Genomic DNA, 21502 nt, shown 5'->3' with positions numbered 1-21502 from the left:
TATTTATGGACATAGCCTTAACCCCTCAGCTTGCTCCCAAACCAGAAAAGCATCTCTTGGTGGTGCCAGGTACATACAAAGGGAATCATTTTTCTTGATGAAAGTATGGTGGCCTTGGGATTCCAATGCATTGGTGGTGGAAAGAAATATTGTTGGTTCTTTCTGGAAAATAACTCTATGTGTCAAGAGTGTTAAAATATATATACCTTTCATTCAGTAATATCACTTTCAGGAACATTTCTTTAAAAAATAATTAGAATGGCCAGGCACAGTGGCTCATGCCTATAATCTCAACACTTTTGGAGGCCAAGGCGGGCGGATCACTTGAGGTCAGGAGTTTGAGACCAGCCTGGCCAACATGGTAAAACTCGTCTCTAATAAAAATACACAAAAATTAGCCAGGGCTGGTGGCACGCACCTATAGTCCCAGCTACTCAGGAGGCTGAGGCAGGAGATCTCGCTTGAACCCAGTAGATGGAGGCTGCAATTCGCCAAGATCGTGCCACTGCACTTCAGTCTGGGCAACAGAGCGAGACTCTGTCTCAAAAATAAATAAATAAATAAATAAAAATAAAAATTTAGATATATATGTGTAAAAATGTTTATTGTGTTATTTATAATAGTAGGAGGGAAGAATGAAAAGGAAGAAAGAAGAAAGAAAAGGGGAAAGGAAGGGAGAGGAGGAGGAAGGAGAGAGAAAAAGACGAAAAATAAAACATAAAATTAGAAACAATCTAATATTCAGTAACCAGGGAATAATTCACTAAGTTTTGATGCCCTCATATGATGGACAATTTTGCAGCCATGAAGATGATTTTATTTATCTATAGTTATGGTTGACATTTTTCATGCACAAAAACTTCTATTGCTCAAGAAAAAAGTTAAGTACTTCCTATGGAAACAATAGACAAATGACATCAACAAGAAATTTACAAAGAAAGAAAAAAAATGGCCAGTAAACATTTAAAAAACTTAATCACTAATTGTCAAATTTAAATTTTTTAATCTATAAACTATCATTTTTTACTGTGAAATGGCAAAGATTTTTTAAAAAGTATATCCAATGCTGCCAAGAGGGCAGAGGCCTTTCTGTAAAACAGCAATATGTATCAAAAGCTTTAAAATGTGCAAATGTTTCTACCTAGTGTATTGCTTTGAAAAAAAATTCACAGGCGAATTAAAATTTCTTGTCTGGGCACAGTGGCTCATGCCTGTAATTCCAACACTTTGCCTAACCAAGCTGCACTTGGGGAGGCAGAGGTGGAAGGACTGCTTGAGGCCAGGAGTTTGGGACCAGCCTGGGCAACATAGTGGGACCTCATCTCTACAAAAAATAAAAATAAAAATTAGCGCATCCTGTGTTCCTAGCTACTCAGGAGGCTGAGGCAGGAGGATCTCTTGAGTCCAGGAGTTTGAGGTTGGAGTGAGCTGTGATCATGCCAGTGGGTACTCCAGCCTGGGCAATAGAGCAAGGCCCTATCTCTTAGAAAAAATTCTGAAAATTTTCTATGAAGCAATGTTTCTATCCTAAGTTAGATATTGAAGGATAAAAAGTAAGCGTGGTGCATATTGCTATGTGAAGGAAGCCAGTTTTAAAGGTTTCATAATGTATAATTTCATTTCTATCACATCCTGGAGAGTGCAGAACTACAGAATCTGTAAGGAGATCAATGATTGCAAGGGGTTTAGAGAGGATTGAATAGTAATATGGGGGAATTTTAGGGTTATAAAACTGCTCTGTATATACCATAATGGATCATATAAGTAATGGATCATGGCATGATGCATTTGTCAAAACCCATAGAACTTTACAGCACAAAGCGTGAACTTTAATGTGTGCAAATTAAAAAATAAAGTAGGGAGTTGGGGATCACAGGATGGAATACAGACTATGATAAAAGAATCTATTATATTACAAATGTATGAAATAACCTCACTGAAGAGGATGGGAGGAAAGGGTGCTGACCTAAGTACCTTTGGAAATGGAGTCTATACATTAAAGGCAAAAAAAACCTGATAAAATTGTTTCTCATTGAGTATATGCTAACAATTCTGAAATTACTATACATACATACTAAAATGGAAGAATTAAGAAAATGTATGGTGGATGGTGAGAGCTAGGTTTATCACTATTGGACTCAGAGGTTACAGACAAGAAGAAGGCTAGAATGATCTATGTGGTAATGGATTTGAGTTGGGGACATCAGTATGAACTCATAGATACAAATGGTGATAGAGCCATCCCTTGATATCCAGAGGGGATTGGTTCCTGAACCCCCTGCCCCACCCCAAGGATGTGAAAATTCACAGAATGCTCAAGTCCCTGATATAAAATGCCATAGTATTTGCATATAACCCATGCACATCCTTCTGTATACTTTAAATCATCCCGAGATTACTTATCATACGTAATACAATGTAAATGCTATGTAAATAGTTGTCATACTGTATTGTTTAGAGAATAATGACAAGAAAAATGTCTGTACATGTTCAGCACAGACACATCATTCTTTTGTTTTTTTCCTTTCTGAACATTTTCTTTTTCTTTTCTTTTTTTTTTTTTGTTTTGAGATAGGGTCTCATTCTGTTGCCCAGGCTGGAATGCAGTGGTGTGATTATGGCTCACTGCAGCCTCAACTGCCTAGGCTCAAGCAGTTCCCTCACCTCAACCTCCCAAGTAGCTGGAACAACAGACATGTGCCACCGTGCCCAGCTAATTAAAACAACAAAAAAAAGTATTTGTAGAGATGAGGTCATGCTGTGTTGCCCAGGCTGGTCTTGAGCTCCTGGGCTCAAAGGATCCTCCTGCCTCTGCCTCCCAAAGTGATGGGATTACAGGCATGAGTCACTGCACCCAACTTCTTTCTGAATATTTTTGATCTGTGGTTGGTTGAATCAACACATGTGGAACTCACAGATATGAAAGGTTGATGTGCAAAGAAATATTTACAGATAAATGCATATACACAGGTTAGTATACACATACATTTTCTTCCTCTGACAGCTGAGAAGGTCTAGAAGCAACCACATCCCTGTAGCAATGAGCACACTTAGTGCCTAGATCTTGTTTCTAATACCAATCTCCAGTAAAAGTAACCAGAGACCCTTAGAGAAATGGCAGGCTCTAGGACTGGGACAGAGGATGTACAGAATAAACCTGGAGCGTTTTGCAGTGCTAGAAAGTAAGGAAGTGCTCAAAACAAGTAAACAAGCAAACTGCCAGTGATGGGCGTATGTCAAAAGGACAACAGAGCCAACTGAAAGAGCTCCCAGGGGCCAAAGGTGGAAGAATTTGAGCAACAAAATAAATAAAGTGGTATTGGATCATAGCCCAAAGCAGAAAACAAATATCCATGAGTCTATACTGATATAAGTAAATGATTGAACAATTGTTAATAAATAAGTGGGAAGAACGGACAAATCTCCCATGATGCAGGAGAGTACCAAATAATTTTTATATATGCTCCACTCCCAAAAAGGTGGAGCATAATTCCTATTCATTTAATGTGGGCTGCTTATTGTGACTTCCTTCCAGAGAGCACTGTATGGAAATGAGGAAACTTTACAGTGGAGAAACCTGACACACATTAGTTGAGCCAGGTCATCAAAGTTAATATCCACAGTGATGAGTCGTGTTGATAGTATATACCCTTGATATGATGTGACGACAATGGCACATTGCCTCTATGATCTTCCTACCGCACACCCATAAACTTAGTCTAATCATGAGGAAACATCAGACAAATCCAAACTGAGAAACATTCTACAAAATACCTGGCCAGTACTCTTCAAGGAGCCCAAGGAGACGTGACAACTAAACATTACGGGCTCCCCTGTATATGCCATCCTGGAACAGGAAAAGGACATTAGGCTGAAAATGAAGGAAATCTGAATAGTTATTGGTTAATAATAATATATCAATACTGGTTCATTAATTGTAATAAGTGTACCATACTAATTTTAGATGTTAATAATAGGGGAAATTGAGTGTGGGTTACATGGGAACTGTATATACCATCTTCAAAACTTTTCTGTAAATCTAACATTTTTAAGTACAAAAAAGGTTATTAAAAATGATAGTCAATTTTAGGCTGGGCGCAGGGGCTCACAACTGTAATCCCAGCACTTTGGGAGGCTGAGGAGGGTAGATCATCTGAGGTCAGGAGTTCGAGACCAGCCTGGCCAACATGGTGAAACCCCGTTTCGACTAGAAATACAAAAATTAGCTGGGTGTGGTGGCACACACCTATAATCCCAACTACTTGGGAGGCTGAGGCAGGAGAATCACTTGAACCCGGGAGACGGAGGTTGCAGTGAGCTGAAATTGTGCCACTGGACTCCAGCCTGGGAGACAGAGTGAGACTCCGTCTCAAAAAAAAAAAAAAAAAAAAAAGTCAAGTTTAAAAAATATTTGAAACAGGAAAAATAGAAAAAGGACCTGTGGCTTATGGAAAACCAAAATCTGCAGTATAAATCCCCTTCGAAGTAGAATTTACTACCTGGCTGCTGGGAGTGCAGTGAGCACAGTCTCAGCTGTCAGCTTTTACAGGGTCTGCCTCAACTGTAGAGAGACGCCCCTTACCAAGTCACAGCTTTCAGAAGTAGCCCACATCCAAAGACTGAGCCAGGGTGCAATGGTGTGGCCATTTCTGCCAGAAGGGGACAACTGATGGGCATTATTTGCTCCAGAGCTCCCCACTGGGTTGGCTCAAGCTTTATTGGGTACACATCATGGTTCATGTTTTCTCTCTGCCCAGTCCTGCTTCATCCCCCTTCCTTTCACAGGTTTGATGCCTAATACAGGTTTTTTACCCCAACCTCAATTTTTGCATCTGCTTCTAGAGAACCCGACCCGCAACATGGCTTGTTAGAGAGCTCTCTCCTGCTACCCACCGGACCCTAACACATGAAAGATAGTGGGAGAAAAGGAAGAGAAAACCGGCCCTCGCATGGCAATGAAAGAAGGAGTTCTAAGGATGGCAGATGGAGGTAGTTATAGATGAATGGATGGCACGGAGGATATCCTTTGTGGAACACCGCAGTGGAGAGTTCTCTGAATTGCCATCCTGGACTGGCTTGCTCAGGGTTTTGGTCCACTGTAGCCTTAACATAGAACCTTGGCAGCTGGAAATTTGAACTATCTGTTTAATTTCAGCTGCTGGCCTTTTACCAAGGTTGGGGTCCTGTCCTCTACATCTGCTCCATGGAACCATATAGCAGGTAGCTGATTCTGGGCACCCGTTTTAACGGAAGAATTTTATTTAGTTTTAAAGATAATTTCCCTCTGAGCCTTACTTGAGCCCAACTTATGCTTAAATATTGAAACATTTACCAAATATCTTCTCTGTCATCATTTAAATAAGGCTACAGGCAACAATTTATAACCTTATTTCATACACATATTCTATTAGGTTGGTGCAAAAGTAATGGCAAAACCACAATTACTTTTGCACCAACCTAATAATACAAATAGCATCCTGGTAGTACTCACAGTGGCTTTTGCCTGTTGCAATGGACTGAATGCTTGTGATCCCCCTCCCAAATTCATATATTTAAATGCTAATTTCAATGTGATGGTATTTGGAGGTGGGGCCTTTGGAGCAAGATTAGATCATGAGGATGGAGCCCTTATAAGAGGCCAGAGAGCTGGCTATCTTTCTTCCGGCCATGGGAACACACATGGAGAAGTTGGCAGTCTACTGCCTAGAAGAGGACCCTTACCAGAGCCCAACCATAGTGGTACCTTGATCTCAAACTTCCAGCCTCTGGAACTGTGAGAAATAAATTTCTGTTGTCTATAAGCCGCCAGTTTATGGTATTTTGTTACAGCAGCCTAAGGTAAGACTCTTACCCCTTTTGGAAATTAACTACATTTGTGCCTTGGGATTTTGGTGGGATCAGTCAAGGTGCATGTGTACATACACATGTACATACACACACTCACGAGCCAAAAGGTGGGCACACAATCCAAGCCAGGCCAACCAGACTTTGTCACAGGGTGTCAGAAAGCTGGGAAGTAAAGCTGACTTCTGCTGAAGGGGTGGTTCTTCTATCTGTGGCCTGATTGTTCAACCCTTCCTGTGTAAGCTCCCCAGACCCTTGTAATGAATATCTCTTTTACTGGCTTTACTGGCTTTATCTGGTTTTACTGGCTTTAGCCAGTGTCTCTGTCTGCCACTTGGCTTCAAAACAAAACAATAAAATGACCCGAATGGGTATATTTCTACTTTATAATCTTCACACATAGCAGTCCACACAAATAAAAAGAATTTCTACAACACTCCCAGAAGGTAGAGGGAATTATTACAAAGTAAATGTAGAGGGAATTATTACAAAGTACTGAGGGAACTTACGGGGAAGGAGCCAAAAAATGAAGATTTGTCTCAAATTCCTGTGACATCCACCAGTTCCATTTCCAGGAATTTATTCTAAGGAAATAAACAAGCAGTGAAAGATGTATGTGCTAGGTCATTGGCCACAGAGTTATTTATAAAAATAAAATATAGAAATAATCTAGATAATTATGGGTAGTAGCAGTCATTAAAAATGTAATGAAGGCTTGTATGCATTAATACGAAAAGATGTTCTGATATACTTTTAAGTAAAAATGTGATTATAAAACAACCTAACACTTCCGTTTTTACAAATACATTTCTATATATGTAAGTATGTATACAAAAAATCTAGAAGTGAATATATAAAAATATTGGTAGTTGCTATCTGAATGGTGAGTTTATGAGTGATTTTTATTTTTCTCATTATATTTCTCAGAAATTTCCAAATTCTTTGCAAAGAGGTCTTAGTAATATGTAATCAGAAATAATCAATGAATCAAGTAACGTTCTTGAAGGATTTTTAATAATGTAAAATGTAAAAATGTTACATTGTAAAAAAGGATAAAGTGCTATTTTTAGCATCATCTTTTAATTATATAAAAATATTCAGTGTTTTATAAGAAAATACATCAGTATATTAATGTGTTTTTCTCTGAGAGGTTGGCTTATTAAAGATTCTAAGATTTTTATAAATAAACAGTATACCTACATATATATGTATATATATATAAAATTTACCTAAACATCAACAAATTGAAAGAAATAATATTTAAATCCAGATACCAATATGAACCCTGTTATTGTATAGGACCAGAGAATGAATTGATAATACATTAAAATTCAACCCCTTTCTATTAGGAAACTTCATCTGATTGAGGAAGATGATGATAAGAAGAATCAGAGAGAAAGGTGATCAGATCCAGTCTGGGATCCAATGTGGGGTTAACCCTAAAAAGAATTGAACTTGGCCTCTTTTTTTCTCCCCAACCCTTCTGCTAGGGCCAATATGATTCACGTCCAGTTATCCTTCTAGCTCCCTTAATTATTATTATCATTAATTTGCTCCTACTGAAACTAGAATATCGTTGGACAACAGTAGCCATGTCAAACCTTTATAAGGGTGCCAACCCTTCCGTTTTTCTAAGTTGACTTATTGGGTAGAAATAACTGTTTACTGAATGTCTACCATATGCACAGCTTTGTAAGAAAAAGGAAAAATTATAAAATATGGTTAGGCAAAAAAATTAAACAATAGTTTAACAGTGACATAACAATTCAAAGTCATTCCAGGAGAGTACACCACCACACCAGAGGCAGGATGACAGTAGCAAGTGTATGGGTTTAAGAGGCAGATCAGCCTCTACCACTGTTTTGTTGATGTGTGACTTTGACATATGTTATAGACCCAGTGAGAATTGGTTTTCTCATCTGTAAACTGGAGATAATAATAACTACCTGCGGTGTTCGGCCTCCATGATAGTTTCTAGTGATCTTGCCTTCTGGTATTCACACTTCCCATAGTCATCTCCTGCATTGAATAGAGCTAATATGACAACAAATAGGATATTGTAGGAATTATACAGTATAATTTTCTAGGGTGAGGTCATGAGAGACCTTGTGGTTTCCACCTTGCTCTTTGCTCTGTCTTGGATCACTGGTTTTGGGAATGTCAGCTGCCATGTCATAAGGACACTCACTTAGCCTTATGGTGAAAACTACATGGTGAAGAACTGGGTCCTCTCACCAACATCCAGTGCCAACTTGCCATGCATGTGAGTGAGCCATCTTGGAAGCAGATCTTTAGCCCCTTCCACACCTTCAGATGACTGCAGCCCTAGCCAGCATCATGACTGCCATGCCACAAAACCTGAGCCAGAACCACTTGGTAAGCCGCTTCTGATTTCCTGACCCACAGAAACTGAGATAATCACTGGTGATTGTTTTAAGCCACTACACTTTGGGGGATAATTTGTTATGCAGCAATAGCTAACTAATACTCTAGATTATGATGTATTAGTGTTATTTATTTGCTTTATCTGCTGCTCCAACATCAGACAATTGAGAGTGCAGGGTCTGGGACAGCATCTTTGGGAAAGAGAAGGGATGCTGAGAGTTATAGACAGAGGTGCAATTTGTATATGAGGGCGCATAAGGATAGCCCTGGTGGGAAGATTTGGTTTTCTCTGGAAGCAGGAAGCATGATATAGCTGCTAGAGGAAATGACAAGTAATAGAGAAAACAAAAACAGGGTTAGACAGCATGAACGTATAGTGATCTGAGCTGCAGGGTTCTTTTCTTTCTCCATCAATTCTCTGTGATCTAGGGGTAAAAGGATTAAAATAAACAGCAACTGGGGAAAGACCAAGTGAAAAGTTCGATGACCAAGAGCATTGGCAGGGAGGACTGATGCCCATGGTTGTAACATGTGAATTTCTTCTAGCTGAACACAGATTTATACTGTGAAATTACCAATATTTGGTACAAAAAAATGTCAATTTCATATAGTTCAACCCATATTCATTCTAAAGAGTAAATCTACATCTTCCTGGAGGAGTTTGGGTGGTTGAGATCACTGATGAGGAAGAAGCAAGTTTCTTAAGAAAGCCCATCTTGAGAAAAACCCCTACAGATTAAAGTGAGTTTTCCCAATGCCTGGAACAAGTAAACTTTTTTTTTTTTTTTTTTTTTTTTGAGATGGAGTCTTGCTCCGTAGCCAGGTGGGAGTGCAGTGGCGTGATCTCGGCTTAGTGCAACCTCCGCCTCCCGGGTTCAAGCGATTCCCCTGCCTCAACCTCCTGAGTAGCTGGGACTACAGGCGCGCACCACCATGCCCAGCTAATTTTTTGTATTTTAGTAGAGATGGGGTTTCACCATGTTGGCCAGGATGGTCTCGATCTCCTGACCTCAGGTGATCCGCCTGCCTCGGCCTCCCAAAGTGCTGGGATTACAGGCATGAGCCACCGCGCCCGGCCCACATAAACTCTTAAAAAATTTAAAAATAGATATACATGCACGTAATTAAAAAAAGGAAGATACAGAAACATAAAAGAAGATAAGTAAGTCTCCATCTGCACTAATTGTTTTCAGCCGCAAGCAATAGAAACCTCATACCTGACTGGTAGGGAAATGTATTCACTCTCTTACCAGAGATGCGAGATGGGGTTCAGTTAGTTGATTTAGCAGCTTCACCGTATTATCAAGGACACAGATTCTTTCTGTTTTTCTACTCTGCTCTCTACTGCCTGGGCTTCAGCCTAAGGCTAATTTATTTCACAGTTGTCAAATGGAAACAGTTGGGCTTCATCCTTCCTTATTTGTGTCCAACTGACTTTCTGTGAATTTGTCCTTAGAGTAAGAAAGCAAATTCTAGAACCTTCCAGCAAACCTCTCCTCTGCTCTCCTCTCATTCACTGGACAGAATTGGGTCACATATCTCTTCTTTAACAAATCACTGTCAGGGGAAAGGAATCATACCTGTAACAATCAGAGCCATCCCTGGCTAAAAAGTCCATTTTCCAAATGCATTTGTGTAGAATGGATGTGGTTGAGTCACTCACAATGTTCATCACCTTGACCCACACCTGCTGCACGTGCTCTTTCACAAAAGCAAACACTATTCTCAATCTCTAGTGCATCCTTCTGAAGATGCATGTTCATTTAGATGCATTCTCTTCCCTTTTTACAGAAATGGTAGTGCAGCATACATGTTGTCTTACACATTGTTTTTTTTTTTCATAGTATACACTATTGGTAAATGTTTAATGAATAAATGCTAAGTTCAGAAACATATATTTTGTAAGCCAGATGGCTTTTATCCTAATTATGTATTTTCTTGTTTGCCTTTTGTACTCCACTAGCATTAAGCTTTTTTAAGTTCCAGCAATTTCAGTTTTGCTAAGGGGAAAACAAGGAAGAGTCTTTGTGTGGACTGGGGCCAGGGTATTAAAGGGGATCAGCAGATCCTGAGTGCCAATATAGTAGTGGCAGCAGACAGAAGAGAATCCCAAGGGGTATGTAAAATAATATAATAACAACAATAATAGTGCCTCCTATGTACCAGATTGTGCTAAACATATATTCAGTAAGAACCAAGTTGGGGCCGGGCGCAGTGGCTCACGCCTGTAAACTCAGCACTTTGGGAGGCCGAGGCGGGCGGATCATGAGGTCAGGAGATTGAGACCATCCTGGCTAACACAGTGAAACCCTGTCTCTACTAAAAATACAAAAAATTAGCCGGGCGTGGTGGCAGGCGCCTATAGTCTCAGTTACTCGGGAGGCTGAGGCACGAGAATGGCATGAACCCGGGAGGTGGAGCTGGCAGTGAGCCGAGATCATGCCACTGCACTCCAGCCTGGGCAACAGAGTGAGACTCCGTCTCACAAAAAAAAAAAAAAGAAAAAAAAAAAGAAAAAAAGAACCAAGTTGGGTCTCCTTGGTTGGCTGTCTCTTCACAACTAATGATTCTCCTTCAAATGCTAGACCTTATGATTTGTAGTGTTTTCACAATGGAGGTGATTCTCTTAGCCTTTGTGAGTGAAACTCCAAGAGCTATATTAAGAAAGATATGAGTGCTAAGGAGGCAACATAGCTTGTTGAGAGATGCGGGTGGTGTAGGGTAACAAACTTGGGCTTGAATCCTAGCTCTACCACTTATTAATTTCACAGTGTAATTAGACATTGGATAACGTGGATGATTTTGTTTTGTTTTGTTTTTTGTAGAGATGGGTCCTTGCTATGTTGCCCAGGCTGGTCTCAAACACCTGGCCTCAAGCCATCCTCCTGCCTTGACCTCCCAAAGTGGATAATATTCTTATTGTCTCTGTGCTTCAGTATCCTCATCAAAAAATGGAGAAATGCCAGAGGATTGCTGTGATGATTAAATGAGAGATGCATACAAAATACTTTGCATGGTGCCTGAGACAGAAAAGCATTCAACAAATCTAAGCAAAAGTTTGATGGCATGCGATAACTTGTAGAGAAAGAGGTCCACTCTTACAGGTTTTGATATCACAAAAACAATATTAGTACAGCAATTTAAGATTTTTTTATTGATGTTTAACCTGTATACAACCATACCCATTTTAAGTGTACAGACAAATGAATTTTGACAAATTCATTCACTCATCTAATCATCACTATAACCATGATACAGATTTTTATCACTCCAAAAGTCCATCCTGTGCTCTTTTCAAGTCCATCCTCCTTATCTGATACCCCAAGCCACCATTGTTTTGCTTTCTGTAACTACAGTTTTGTGTTTTTAGAATTTCATATATGTTGAATCATACCATTTGTAATTTTGGGGTCTGACGTCCTTCACTCAGAATAATGTATTTGAGATTTATCTACATTTTGCATGTATCCATGGTTTATTTTATACCAAAGCAGGGTTCTATTATGTAAATATAGGTACCTCAATTTGTTTATCAGTTAACCTGTTGTTGAACTCTTGGGCTGTTTCATTTTTTGGCTGCTATGCATAAAGCTGCTATGAATGCTTTTTTGTGGACTCATTATTTCTGTCATGTAACTATTTTTTAGTGTAAATGTAGAGTCATATGGTAAATATATGTTTAACTACATAAGAAACTGCCAATCTGTTTTCCAAAGTGCTTGTACATTTTGCATTTTCACCAACTGCAATGGTTTGGATGTGGTCTGTCCCTACTGGAATGCATATTGAAATTTTATCCCCAATGTGGTGGTGTTGGGAGGTAGGCTAGTGGAAGGTGTTTGGGTGAGGGAGATGGATCCCTCAAGAATAGATGAATGCCCTCCTACAGAGGTGAGGTAGTTCTTGCTCTGAGAGAATGAATTAGTTCCCATGATAGCAAGTTGTTAAAAATGAGTTTGGCTTCCTTGGCTTCTCTCTCTTGCGTCCTCTCTCACAATGTGATCTTTACACACACTCTCTCTTTCTGCTTTCTGTCATGAGTTGAAGCAACATGAGGCCTTCATCAGATGCAGCTGCCCAATCTTGACTCTTCTAGTCACCACAATCATAAGCCCAATAAACCTCTTTTTTAAAGTAAAATACCCAGCCTCAGGTATTCTGTTATACCAACACTAAACAAAGACAGCAACAAGGCATCAGAGTTCCAGTACTCCACATCTTGCCGAACAACTGGAATCATCAGTCTTTCTAATTTTCACCATTCTACTAGGAGGCATACAATTGTACTTTAATTTGCATTTCTCTGATGACTAATGATGTTGACCACCATTTCACATGCATTTGGCCAAACATGTATCTTCTTTTATTATGTGTATGTTCACATATTTTGTCATTATTATTTTTTGCAAATAGTGTAGGTATTTTTCCCCAGTCTGTGGCTTACCTTTTTAGTTTCTTAATGGTGTATTTTGAGGAGCAAAAATTTGAAGTTTGATAATATCCAGTTGGTTAGTGCTTTCTGTGTCTCCTCTACAAAACTGTTGCCTAACCCACAGTCATGAAGTTTTTCTTTGTTTTCTTCTAAACAAAGCTTTACTGTTTACATTTAGGTTTATGATCCATTGGATTCAATCTTGTGTATAGGTGAAATAAGGTTTGAGGTTCTTTTCTTCTATATGGATATCCAATAGTCCCAGTATGATTAGTTGAAAAGATTATCCTTTCCCATAGAATTATCTTGGCACTTGTGCCAACAATCAATTGACCATATGTGTCTATATGTAGACTTTCCATATGCTCTTCCACTGGACTATATGATTGTATGTTGGCCGATTCCATGTCTTGATTATTGTAGCTTTTTAGTTAAGTATTGAAATTGCACAGTGTAAGTTATCCAACTTTGTTCTTTTTCAAAATTGTTTTGGCTAGCTAGCATAGGTCTTTTGTGTTTTCACATACATTTTACAATCAGATTGTTAATTTCTATTTTTAAAAAAAGCTTGCTTGGATTTCAATTGGGATTATATTGAATCTGTAGATCAATTTAGGGAGAATTACATCTTAACAATATTGAGTCTTTCAATCCATGATCATGGTATATTTCTCCATTACTTTAGGCTTTCTTTAATTTCTCTCAACAGAGTTTTATAGGTTTTTAGAGTACAGATCTTGCACATATTTTGATAAACTTATCTCTATTTTGTTTTTGATACTGTTGTACAATAATTGTTTATATGGTTATTTCATTATAATAATGATCCTATGAGGTAAATATGAGCTTAATTTATTAGTTAACAAATGCAGCTCAAAGAGATCAAAAGGTTGGCTTAATATCATATGATTAGCTAATCCCATTTCTGGAAATGTATCTTGCAGATATACTTTCACATGTTCAAAATGACTAGTACAAGGTTATTATTGCAGCATGGTTTATCATGATAAAAGATTGAAAAAACCTTGAGTGTATCCATGAGACTTTATCAGTGATACAGCCTTAGAAACAGTAGGCAGCTGTATAAATGAATGAAGAAGGTAACTATGTATCTATATAAAAGGAACTGCAAAATATATTAAGTGAAAAAAAGATACAGAATGTTATACATAGTATATTTTTTCTTTCATGTACAATATGGGGTAAGGTAGGAAATAAGGATACATATTTATATCTGTTGCAAATTGCTTAGAAAAACTCTGGAAAGATACATGACACAATAATAAAGTATTTACCTCTTGTTGGGAGGCATGAGGACTGGATAGATGGTGAATAGAGTGGAAACTTCATTCTGCATCATTTTATGTTTTTTAAAAAACTGTGTAAGTATATTACCTCTGAGACTGCTGATTTCCTCTCAGTGTCCATTTTTCATTTCTTCCTTTTACAAGTAGGACATCCCCCCTGAGTTTTTGGAGGGCATATCCTAGCCTCCCCTGCAGCTAAGTACATTCCTGTGACTGAATTTTTGCCAGTGGAATGTGAACACAGGTGACTTATATTATTTCCATGTCACTTCCTTAAATGGAAACTAATATCTTCCACTTTCTTTTCTTCACCCTTTCCATGGGCTAGAATGTGGATATGGCGCTGGTGAGACTGTTTTGATCAGAGTAGATAAGGTAACAATCGGAAATAAACATCTAGGCTGGGTGCGGTGGCCCACGTCTGTAATCCCAGCATTTTGGGAGGCCGAGGCAGGTAGATCACCTGAGGTCAGGAGTTTGAGACCAGTCTGGCCAACATGGTGAAATCTCATCTCTAATAGAAATACACAAAAATTAGCCGTGCATGGTGGCTTGCACCTGTAGTCCCAGCTATTTGGGAGACCGTGGCAGGAGAATCACTTGAACCCAGGAGGTGGAGTTTACAATGAGCTGAGATCGCGCCACTGCACTCCAGCCTGGGTGACAGAGCAAGACTGTCTCAAAAACAAACAAACAAAAAACCATCTATTTTTCTTTAACCAATGACTCTTGGGATATTCCCATTACAGCAGCTTCGCCTATATCCAAATACATCAACTTAAAAATTTTGCATAGCTCATGATATTTGACAGTGTAGGAACACGAACGCAAGTGTCCTGGCTTCCAAGTCCATGTTTTCTCTGCTGATGAGTAGGAAGGCAGCCTTGCAATGGCTAGTTCGTTATCTTCCTAAAGTGTGGAATGATGACTCATGAAGCATAATCTGCCAAAATTCATGATACCAGCCAACCTACAGCCACTTCTGCTGATTCAGATGGGACTCAATAAAACAGACAGAAGTAAGGTGAAATATAAGGCTGATGACTTTTGAAATCTCAGCCTGGAAAGAGAGAATTAGTGGTAAAGCAAATTGAACTTGGGAAAATTAACAAAATGAACATAATCCAATAGGTATCGGTACATGAGGTAGCAAGGAAATTATGACTGAAATATTATAAGTCAAGGAAATTTTATCTCATTCAAAAGGAACAAGTCTACAGTAAGAGAGATGAGGGTGCAGAGTAACCCCTGCATCAGAGAGTTATTCAGCTGGTAGAAATGGACAGTGGTAGAATGGTAGATAGCAAATAGGACGAGACAAAAGGTGAGAAGGTGTAAGTGACATGGCTGTCAGAATATACAAGTGCATATGATTCTCTTCTAATTCAGTGGCAGTATCTAGTATTCAGAGGGACATCCACCACATAAATTTTCTAGGCTCATGAAAAGGAATAATAGCTGTCACCACAATGACTGGCCACAGGGAGAAAGGAATTATCTGAGAAGGAGTGATGCCAGAGCCAGGGGAAACTGACCCAGCTCCAGGGCTGGCTGCCAAACAGAGTGGCCAGCAAGCCAAGTCATCTTACTCTAAGGAGCATGTCACTTCACAGGACGTACTTATTGCAATCAGATTTTTTAAAGAGCGTGCTTTAAAGAGTACCACAGCCTATAAGAATGGAAATGTCCCTGCAGGCTTAGATAACTTTTGCCTTTAAAAAGAATACAAAGACATTTTTTAAATTTATTTTTTGTTTTTCAAGTAATACTTGCCACAAGAGGGTGAACAAGAAAGGATGGAAGCTACTGCTTCGTGCTGATGACATAATGCTATCAGATGACAAAGAAAAGGTAAAACTCAAGTTTTAATTTATTTGTCTCCTCTCCCAAAGAGACTAATGTTTTAATGAAAAAAGGTAGAATAAACATGATTTAAAGGCTACTAAAATCCAGCATGGTAAGCAAGCAATCGATTGCTTTAAATGAGTTTCTAGGCCTAAATGAATTATCCATGCAAGAGATTTCATAAGTGATCGTAAAGGTAATTACTCACTTTCCAGAAGCCAGAGAAAAATAAGAAATGATAAAAGATTGAAGAAGGGCAAATATTGTCTTGATTTTCAAAGATAATAAAAAGTGGTAGGGGCAAAGAAGAGTCAGAGTTATTGGTAAATTTAACATTGCCTAACAATTTTCTAGAATGATTTTTAAATGCATTTTTTTTAACAAAGAAAAGAAGAGATAATCACTGGAGCCTATGTGAGTTTATAAATGACGGTTTCAATGTTTTTGCCCGTCCGTGTTTATCAGAATCTCAGTGGATTCTGTATCTTGTAAACTTGCTGAGTTCATTTATTACTTCTAATGATTTTTTAGTGGATTCCTTAGGATTTTCTGTATATTTGTGTTATCTGTGAATAGAGAGTTTTACTTTTTCCTCTCAAATGTAGATGCATTTTACAATGTTTTAATGAACATTTTTACATATTGTGTTGCAGAAGGAGTTCAGGATCAGTCAGTTCAGGACAGTCAGTTAAACCATCCAAAATTAAAGTGGCAATAGCTAACTTATCACCTGTTTTGTGTGTGTGCTTTTGTTTGTTGTTGTTGTTGTTCTGTGACTCAGTCTTGCTCTATCGCCCAAGCTGGAGTGCAGCAGTGCGATCTCGGCTCACTGTAACCTCTGCCTCCCCGGTTCAAGTGATTCTCGAGCTTCAGCCTCCCAAGTAGCTGGGATTACAGGCGCCCACCACCATGCCCGGCTAACTTTTGTATTTTTAGTAGAGATGGGGTTTCACCATGTTGGCCAGGCTGGTCTCGAACTTCTGACCTCAAGTGATCCACCCACCTTGGCCTCCCAAAGTGCTGGGATTACAGCCGTGAGACACCGTGCCCAGCCTCCTGTTTTTCTTGTATCCCTTTATAATTAATCATTTTTATGGTAGTCAAGAGTGATCTGGTCTTTGGGTTCTTTGATTGTAAACCACAGAAACAAATCCTAAATAACTTAAGCCAGAAAATAAAAAAATAAATTGTAGACCCCATAAACTGTAACAATTTGCCAAAAAGTAAAAAATAATTTATGGCCTGCATAAACTGTAACAATTTGTATTGTCTTTGTGTCTCTTGATTCAAGATTCAAATGTAACAGCATCTAATTGGCCAAGCTTAGATCACATACTTTCTTAAGAATGTATGTACTGTGGTGATGAAAGGAAGGGTGTGATGGAACGTCTCTTCAGGAGCCTCTTATTGAAAATAAATTAAATTAATTTTTTTGGACATGAGATCTTGCTATGTTGCCCAGGTTGGAGTACGGTGGCTGTTCACAGGCTCAATCATAACGCACTACAGCCTTAAACTCCTGGCTTTAAGTGATCTTCCTGCCTCAGCCTCTTGAGTAGCTGGGACTACACCATGCTACCACAGCCAGCGAGGAACCTCTTTTTTTGGTTTTGTTTTGAGAGGGAGTCTGGCTGTGTCAGCCAGGCTGAAGTGTACTGGTGCGATCTCAGCTCACTGCAACCTCCACCTTGTGAGTTCAAGCTATTCTCCTGCCTCAGCCTCCCGAGTAGTTGGGATTACAGGCATGCACCAGCACATCCCACTAATTTTTGTATTTTTAGTAGAGGTGGGGTTTCGCCATGTTGGCCAGGCTGGTCTCGAACTCTTGACCTCAGGTGATCTGCCCGCCTTGGCCTCCCAAAGTGCTGGGATTACAAGGCATGAACCAGTACGCCTGGCCCAGAACCTCTTTTTTAAGAGGCATTTACTTTTTACCAAGTTGAAACATTCATTGGAAAAGCTCTCCAAATAAATTGGGGTTCAATTAAAAAGGGAATAGACCCTAAATTACTAACAATGTCAAATATTCACTATAGCTGTTTTCTAAAATGCAAATTTTCTTTGCTTAAAGACCTCCTTGACTCTTCATTACCTTAGTATGGCAATAAAAATTATTCATTTCCTAGTCTTTACCCTCATCTCCAACTCAAAATTTATTGAATATACCAGACCATGTGACAGAAGCTAATAGACAAAAAAGCACTCTTACCTTGAGACATTCATAGTCTAGTGACAGAAGCGTGATAGTACGACCACCTCTTGATTGCTTAATATGTCTAAAGCAGAGTTTACTGGCAATAATAGCTGGGGTGGCCATAAGTCCTTGTTTTTCCTATTGTCCTGACATCATTACTATCAGCACAAACCCCCTTTTCCCAGCCTCAAAAGCTTCTCAGTTTGGACAGAAATTATAGGTCATTCTAATAATAATAATACAGTATTTTCTCAGTTAACTCTCAAAACAATTCTGTGAAGGAATGAGATGTTACCTTCCTACTGGATAATGTGAGTAGAGTTTTATAAAAAGACTATTTGCAAAGGTATGTGCAAAATGAAGGGAAACCATAGGGGTTTACTCTGGGTCACCCTAGGGAGGGATACTGGCTGCTTCCTTTGGTTGAGGGAGGCAGCCAGCTTGCAATGGTGCCACAGCAAGGGAGCCAGGGGGGAATAAATAAGCATACTCCTTCCTCTTTGTTCCATCGCTGTTGCTTCCTAGTGCCTTCACTCAACTGGAAGCTAGAGGGAAAGAACGTCTCTTGAGTTAAGGCTCCAAGGGACAGACAGCAGGTTGGAGAGTGGATCTGGCTAACAGAACACGCCCTCCCCCAGGACTCACTGTTACTACCCTATTTTACAATAGAAAAAAGAAATGAGATGAAAGTTTAACTTATTTGATATAACAAAGCTCTTAAGTGATCATCTGTAGCTGAAGTGCCAGGTTCTCCCCACTCTGCCACTCTCTCGCTAAGGCTCCAACATTCTAGCAATGCCAGGATACCCATCCTCCCCATAGCATCCTCACATCCCAAATGAGATGTTGGAATATGTAACGTTAAGTTTTGCTGATTAGAATAAACTAACCTACCCACCAAGGTAGGGCATTCACATTCTTATAATCTAAGCAGATGAGTTTACAGCATATACATTCACAAAATAAATAAGTAAAAAAAAAAAATTTGATAAACAAATTCTACAGTCTGTTCTGGTCAAGATAACACAGTTCCTTTGCAACTGCCCTTACATCCGGTTGGTGGTGTGTGGAGCCCTCTTTTCCCAGGCCTTACATGAGGCCTCTGGTCCATGGGCAGTGCTGCTGCTGTCTGATCCTCCTTATGGAGAAAGGACAAAATGTCCATGTACCAGAGCTGCAGAAGAAAGTATTTGTCTTCCCCCTCCCTTTGCACAGCACCCATCTGTGTGTAATCTTATTATTATATATTTTTTGAGACAGGGTCTCACTGTGTCACCCAGACTGGAGTGTAGTGGCGCGATCTCGGCTCACTGCAACCTCCGCCTCCAGAGTTCAAGCGACTCTCCCACCTCAGCCTCTATAGTAGCTGGGACTACAGGCAAGCGCCACCATGACTGGCTAATTTTTGCATTTTTTTACAGCCAAGGTTTCACCATGTTGGCCCACCTCAGCCTCCCAAGGTGCTGGGATTACAGGCGTGAGCCACCGCGCCCGGCCCATTTATGTGTAATCTTAATTCAACACTTATTGAGCGCCTACTGTATGTTTGGCATAAAATGGTGGTCCCTAATTTCAAAAGATTTGGAGTCTAGAGGGCAGAAATTGAAGAGGTTGGTGCTCTGCACGTCTGAGTCCGCCCACAGACTGAATAAATAAGCTCTGCGTCGGCGCCCCTCACCTTTCTTTCATGGCCAGACTTTTCTCTGGCGGTTCCACAGCTGTCCTGACAGTGGAATTCAGACCGGGTGACCAAGCCCCTCGCCCACCTACCAGCGAAATCCAGCATCAGTTCCAGGGCAGCCGGACCCGCGCCCGGGGACGACTGACCCTTAGCCCAAGGCTGCGGGGGCGTCGGAGTCTTGAAGCGCAGGCGAGGCAGGGCCAGCGGGACAGGGAGACTCAAGGCCCCAGGGGATCTGGGCGTTTGAAGACTCAGGTCAGACTCTGAGGCGCCCCAGTCTAAAGAGACGGGTTGTCTTTTCCCTAATTCAGGAGGCCAGGCTGTCCCTTGGGGCGTCGTACCGAGGGCAGATCACAGCCCTTCCCTCCTCACCACACTTTCCCTGTGCTTCCACCCAGCTGGTTCCCCGCCCTGTCCATCGCTGTCCTCAATCGCTTGTTGTCGTGGGCCCCCCTCTCCGGCCCACGTGGGGCCGCAGGGATCCACAGCTCATCTGACACACCTCGCTGCCCCGCACGAACCGGGACCCCTCCATTCCGCCGGCCCCTCAGACACGCAGTAACACCCCAACATCTGCTGGGAAAAAAATCTTCCCCACGGCGGAGGAGTTCTCAGTCCCACGCGCCCAGAGTCGCACCCACTCGAGCCACCCGCCTGTTGCCGTCGCCACGCCCTCCAGCCGCAGCCCCAGCGCGCATTCCTACGGGTCGCCGGGTCTGTCGCCAGCGATCGAATGAAGTCGGCTGATCCCCCATGTGTGGCTGCTCCAGTGACACCCAGGGGAGGCCTCGGTCCTTACCCCTAGAGCAACCAATGGCTGCCTTAATTCTTCGGCGGGGGCGTTCTTTTTCTTCCTCCCAAGCAGGCGGCCGTTGGGTCGGCCGAAGGCAGCAGCGACTACTACGGCTCTTCCTCTCCAATGGGATCCCCTGTCTGCCCGCGCGCCACAGTGACAGCTTCCAGATGCCTGTCTTTAGTCTCCCTTCTCAAGGGAAGCGGTGGGCGACCGAGGTGCGGCCTGGAGGGCCCCCATGTGGGAAGGGAAGACTTGCGGAAGGGCAATTCTTCCAGTGCGGAGACGAGGAGGCCAGCCCAGCCGCACTTCGGTCGCCCACCGCTCCGCCCGGTGGTCCGCAGCCCCTTCCAGGCCGGCTTCTCCGGGTGGGGCGTGCTAGTCCGGGGCTAACTTTCCGCCACGTGCTGTCCCTGCGACCCGTCTCCCCCGGTCGCCCTTCCTTCTCCCGGCGGCCGCTGGAGCTGCCCGCTTCGTGGAGCCGGTGGCAGGCCCCGGGGCTGAGAGCTCGCGCCCAGGCTTTTACTCAGATTCCAGCACCTGATGGAGCAGGGGGTGGCGGCCAGCGCACAGGCTGTCGGCATCTCATGGCAGCGGAGACGGTCGTTTGGGGACGGAGGGGCGAGCCCTGCGGCCGGGGCCAGTGGAGCTGGGCTCGGAGCCCGCCCACCATCCTCCCGCCCACCACCGCGGCCTGGCGCGCAGGCTCACACCCCTTCCTGGGGAAGCGAATGGTCCCTTCCAGGCGGGTGGCCATGTTGCTCTAATAAAGCGGGAGGGGCGGCGGCGTGGGGGCAGCAGATGCCGCTGGCTGCCAGCGGGACGCCGGCGAGCAGAGCGCAGCCGCGAGGGAGGCGCGAGGGAGGCGAGCCGGAGCCCGAGCACTAGCAGCAGCCGGAGTCGGCGGAAAGCACCGGGGCGCAGCCGGAGCCGGTGCCGCAGCTGCGATGGCCGTGGCCGTGGGGAGACCGTCTGTGAGTGCTGGGGCCTCGCCTGCTGCTCCTCGGGCGCCGGGTGGTCT

General features: G+C 41.8%; 1 protein-coding gene and 1 long non-coding RNA gene across 7 annotated transcripts in view; one reads left to right on the top strand and one right to left on the bottom strand.

Moving 5' to 3' along the window:
* Nucleotides 1-8419, bottom strand: part of LOC134730190 (uncharacterized) — a 31382-nt gene extending 22963 nt beyond the window's left edge. Inside the window, exons 1-2 of the long non-coding RNA XR_010111857.1 lie at nucleotides 7791-8419; nucleotides 6354-6428 (exon numbers count right to left, since the gene is read on the bottom strand). This is a non-coding gene — a long non-coding RNA (uncharacterized LOC134730190). The remainder of the gene's footprint in view (nucleotides 1-6353; nucleotides 6429-7790) is intronic.
* SEPTIN11 (septin 11) overlaps nucleotides 8419-21502 on the top strand; it is a 120939-nt gene continuing 107855 nt past the window's right edge. For all 6 annotated transcript variants that reach the window (XR_010111856.1, XM_063603545.1, XM_063603549.1 and 3 more), the window contains exon 1: nucleotides 8419-21455. Coding sequence is in view for 5 of the 6 variants with exons in the window: in XM_063603545.1 (XP_063459615.1) it covers nucleotides 21429-21455 (27 nt within the window). In the remaining variant the exon portion in view is untranslated. The remainder of the gene's footprint in view (nucleotides 21456-21502) is intronic.

The sequence above is a fragment of the Pan paniscus genome, chromosome 3, assembly GCF_029289425.2.
Source record: "Pan paniscus chromosome 3, NHGRI_mPanPan1-v2.0_pri, whole genome shotgun sequence".
Taxonomy (NCBI): domain Eukaryota; kingdom Metazoa; phylum Chordata; class Mammalia; order Primates; family Hominidae; genus Pan; species Pan paniscus.
This window is presented reverse-complemented; position numbering and strand designations above follow the sequence as displayed.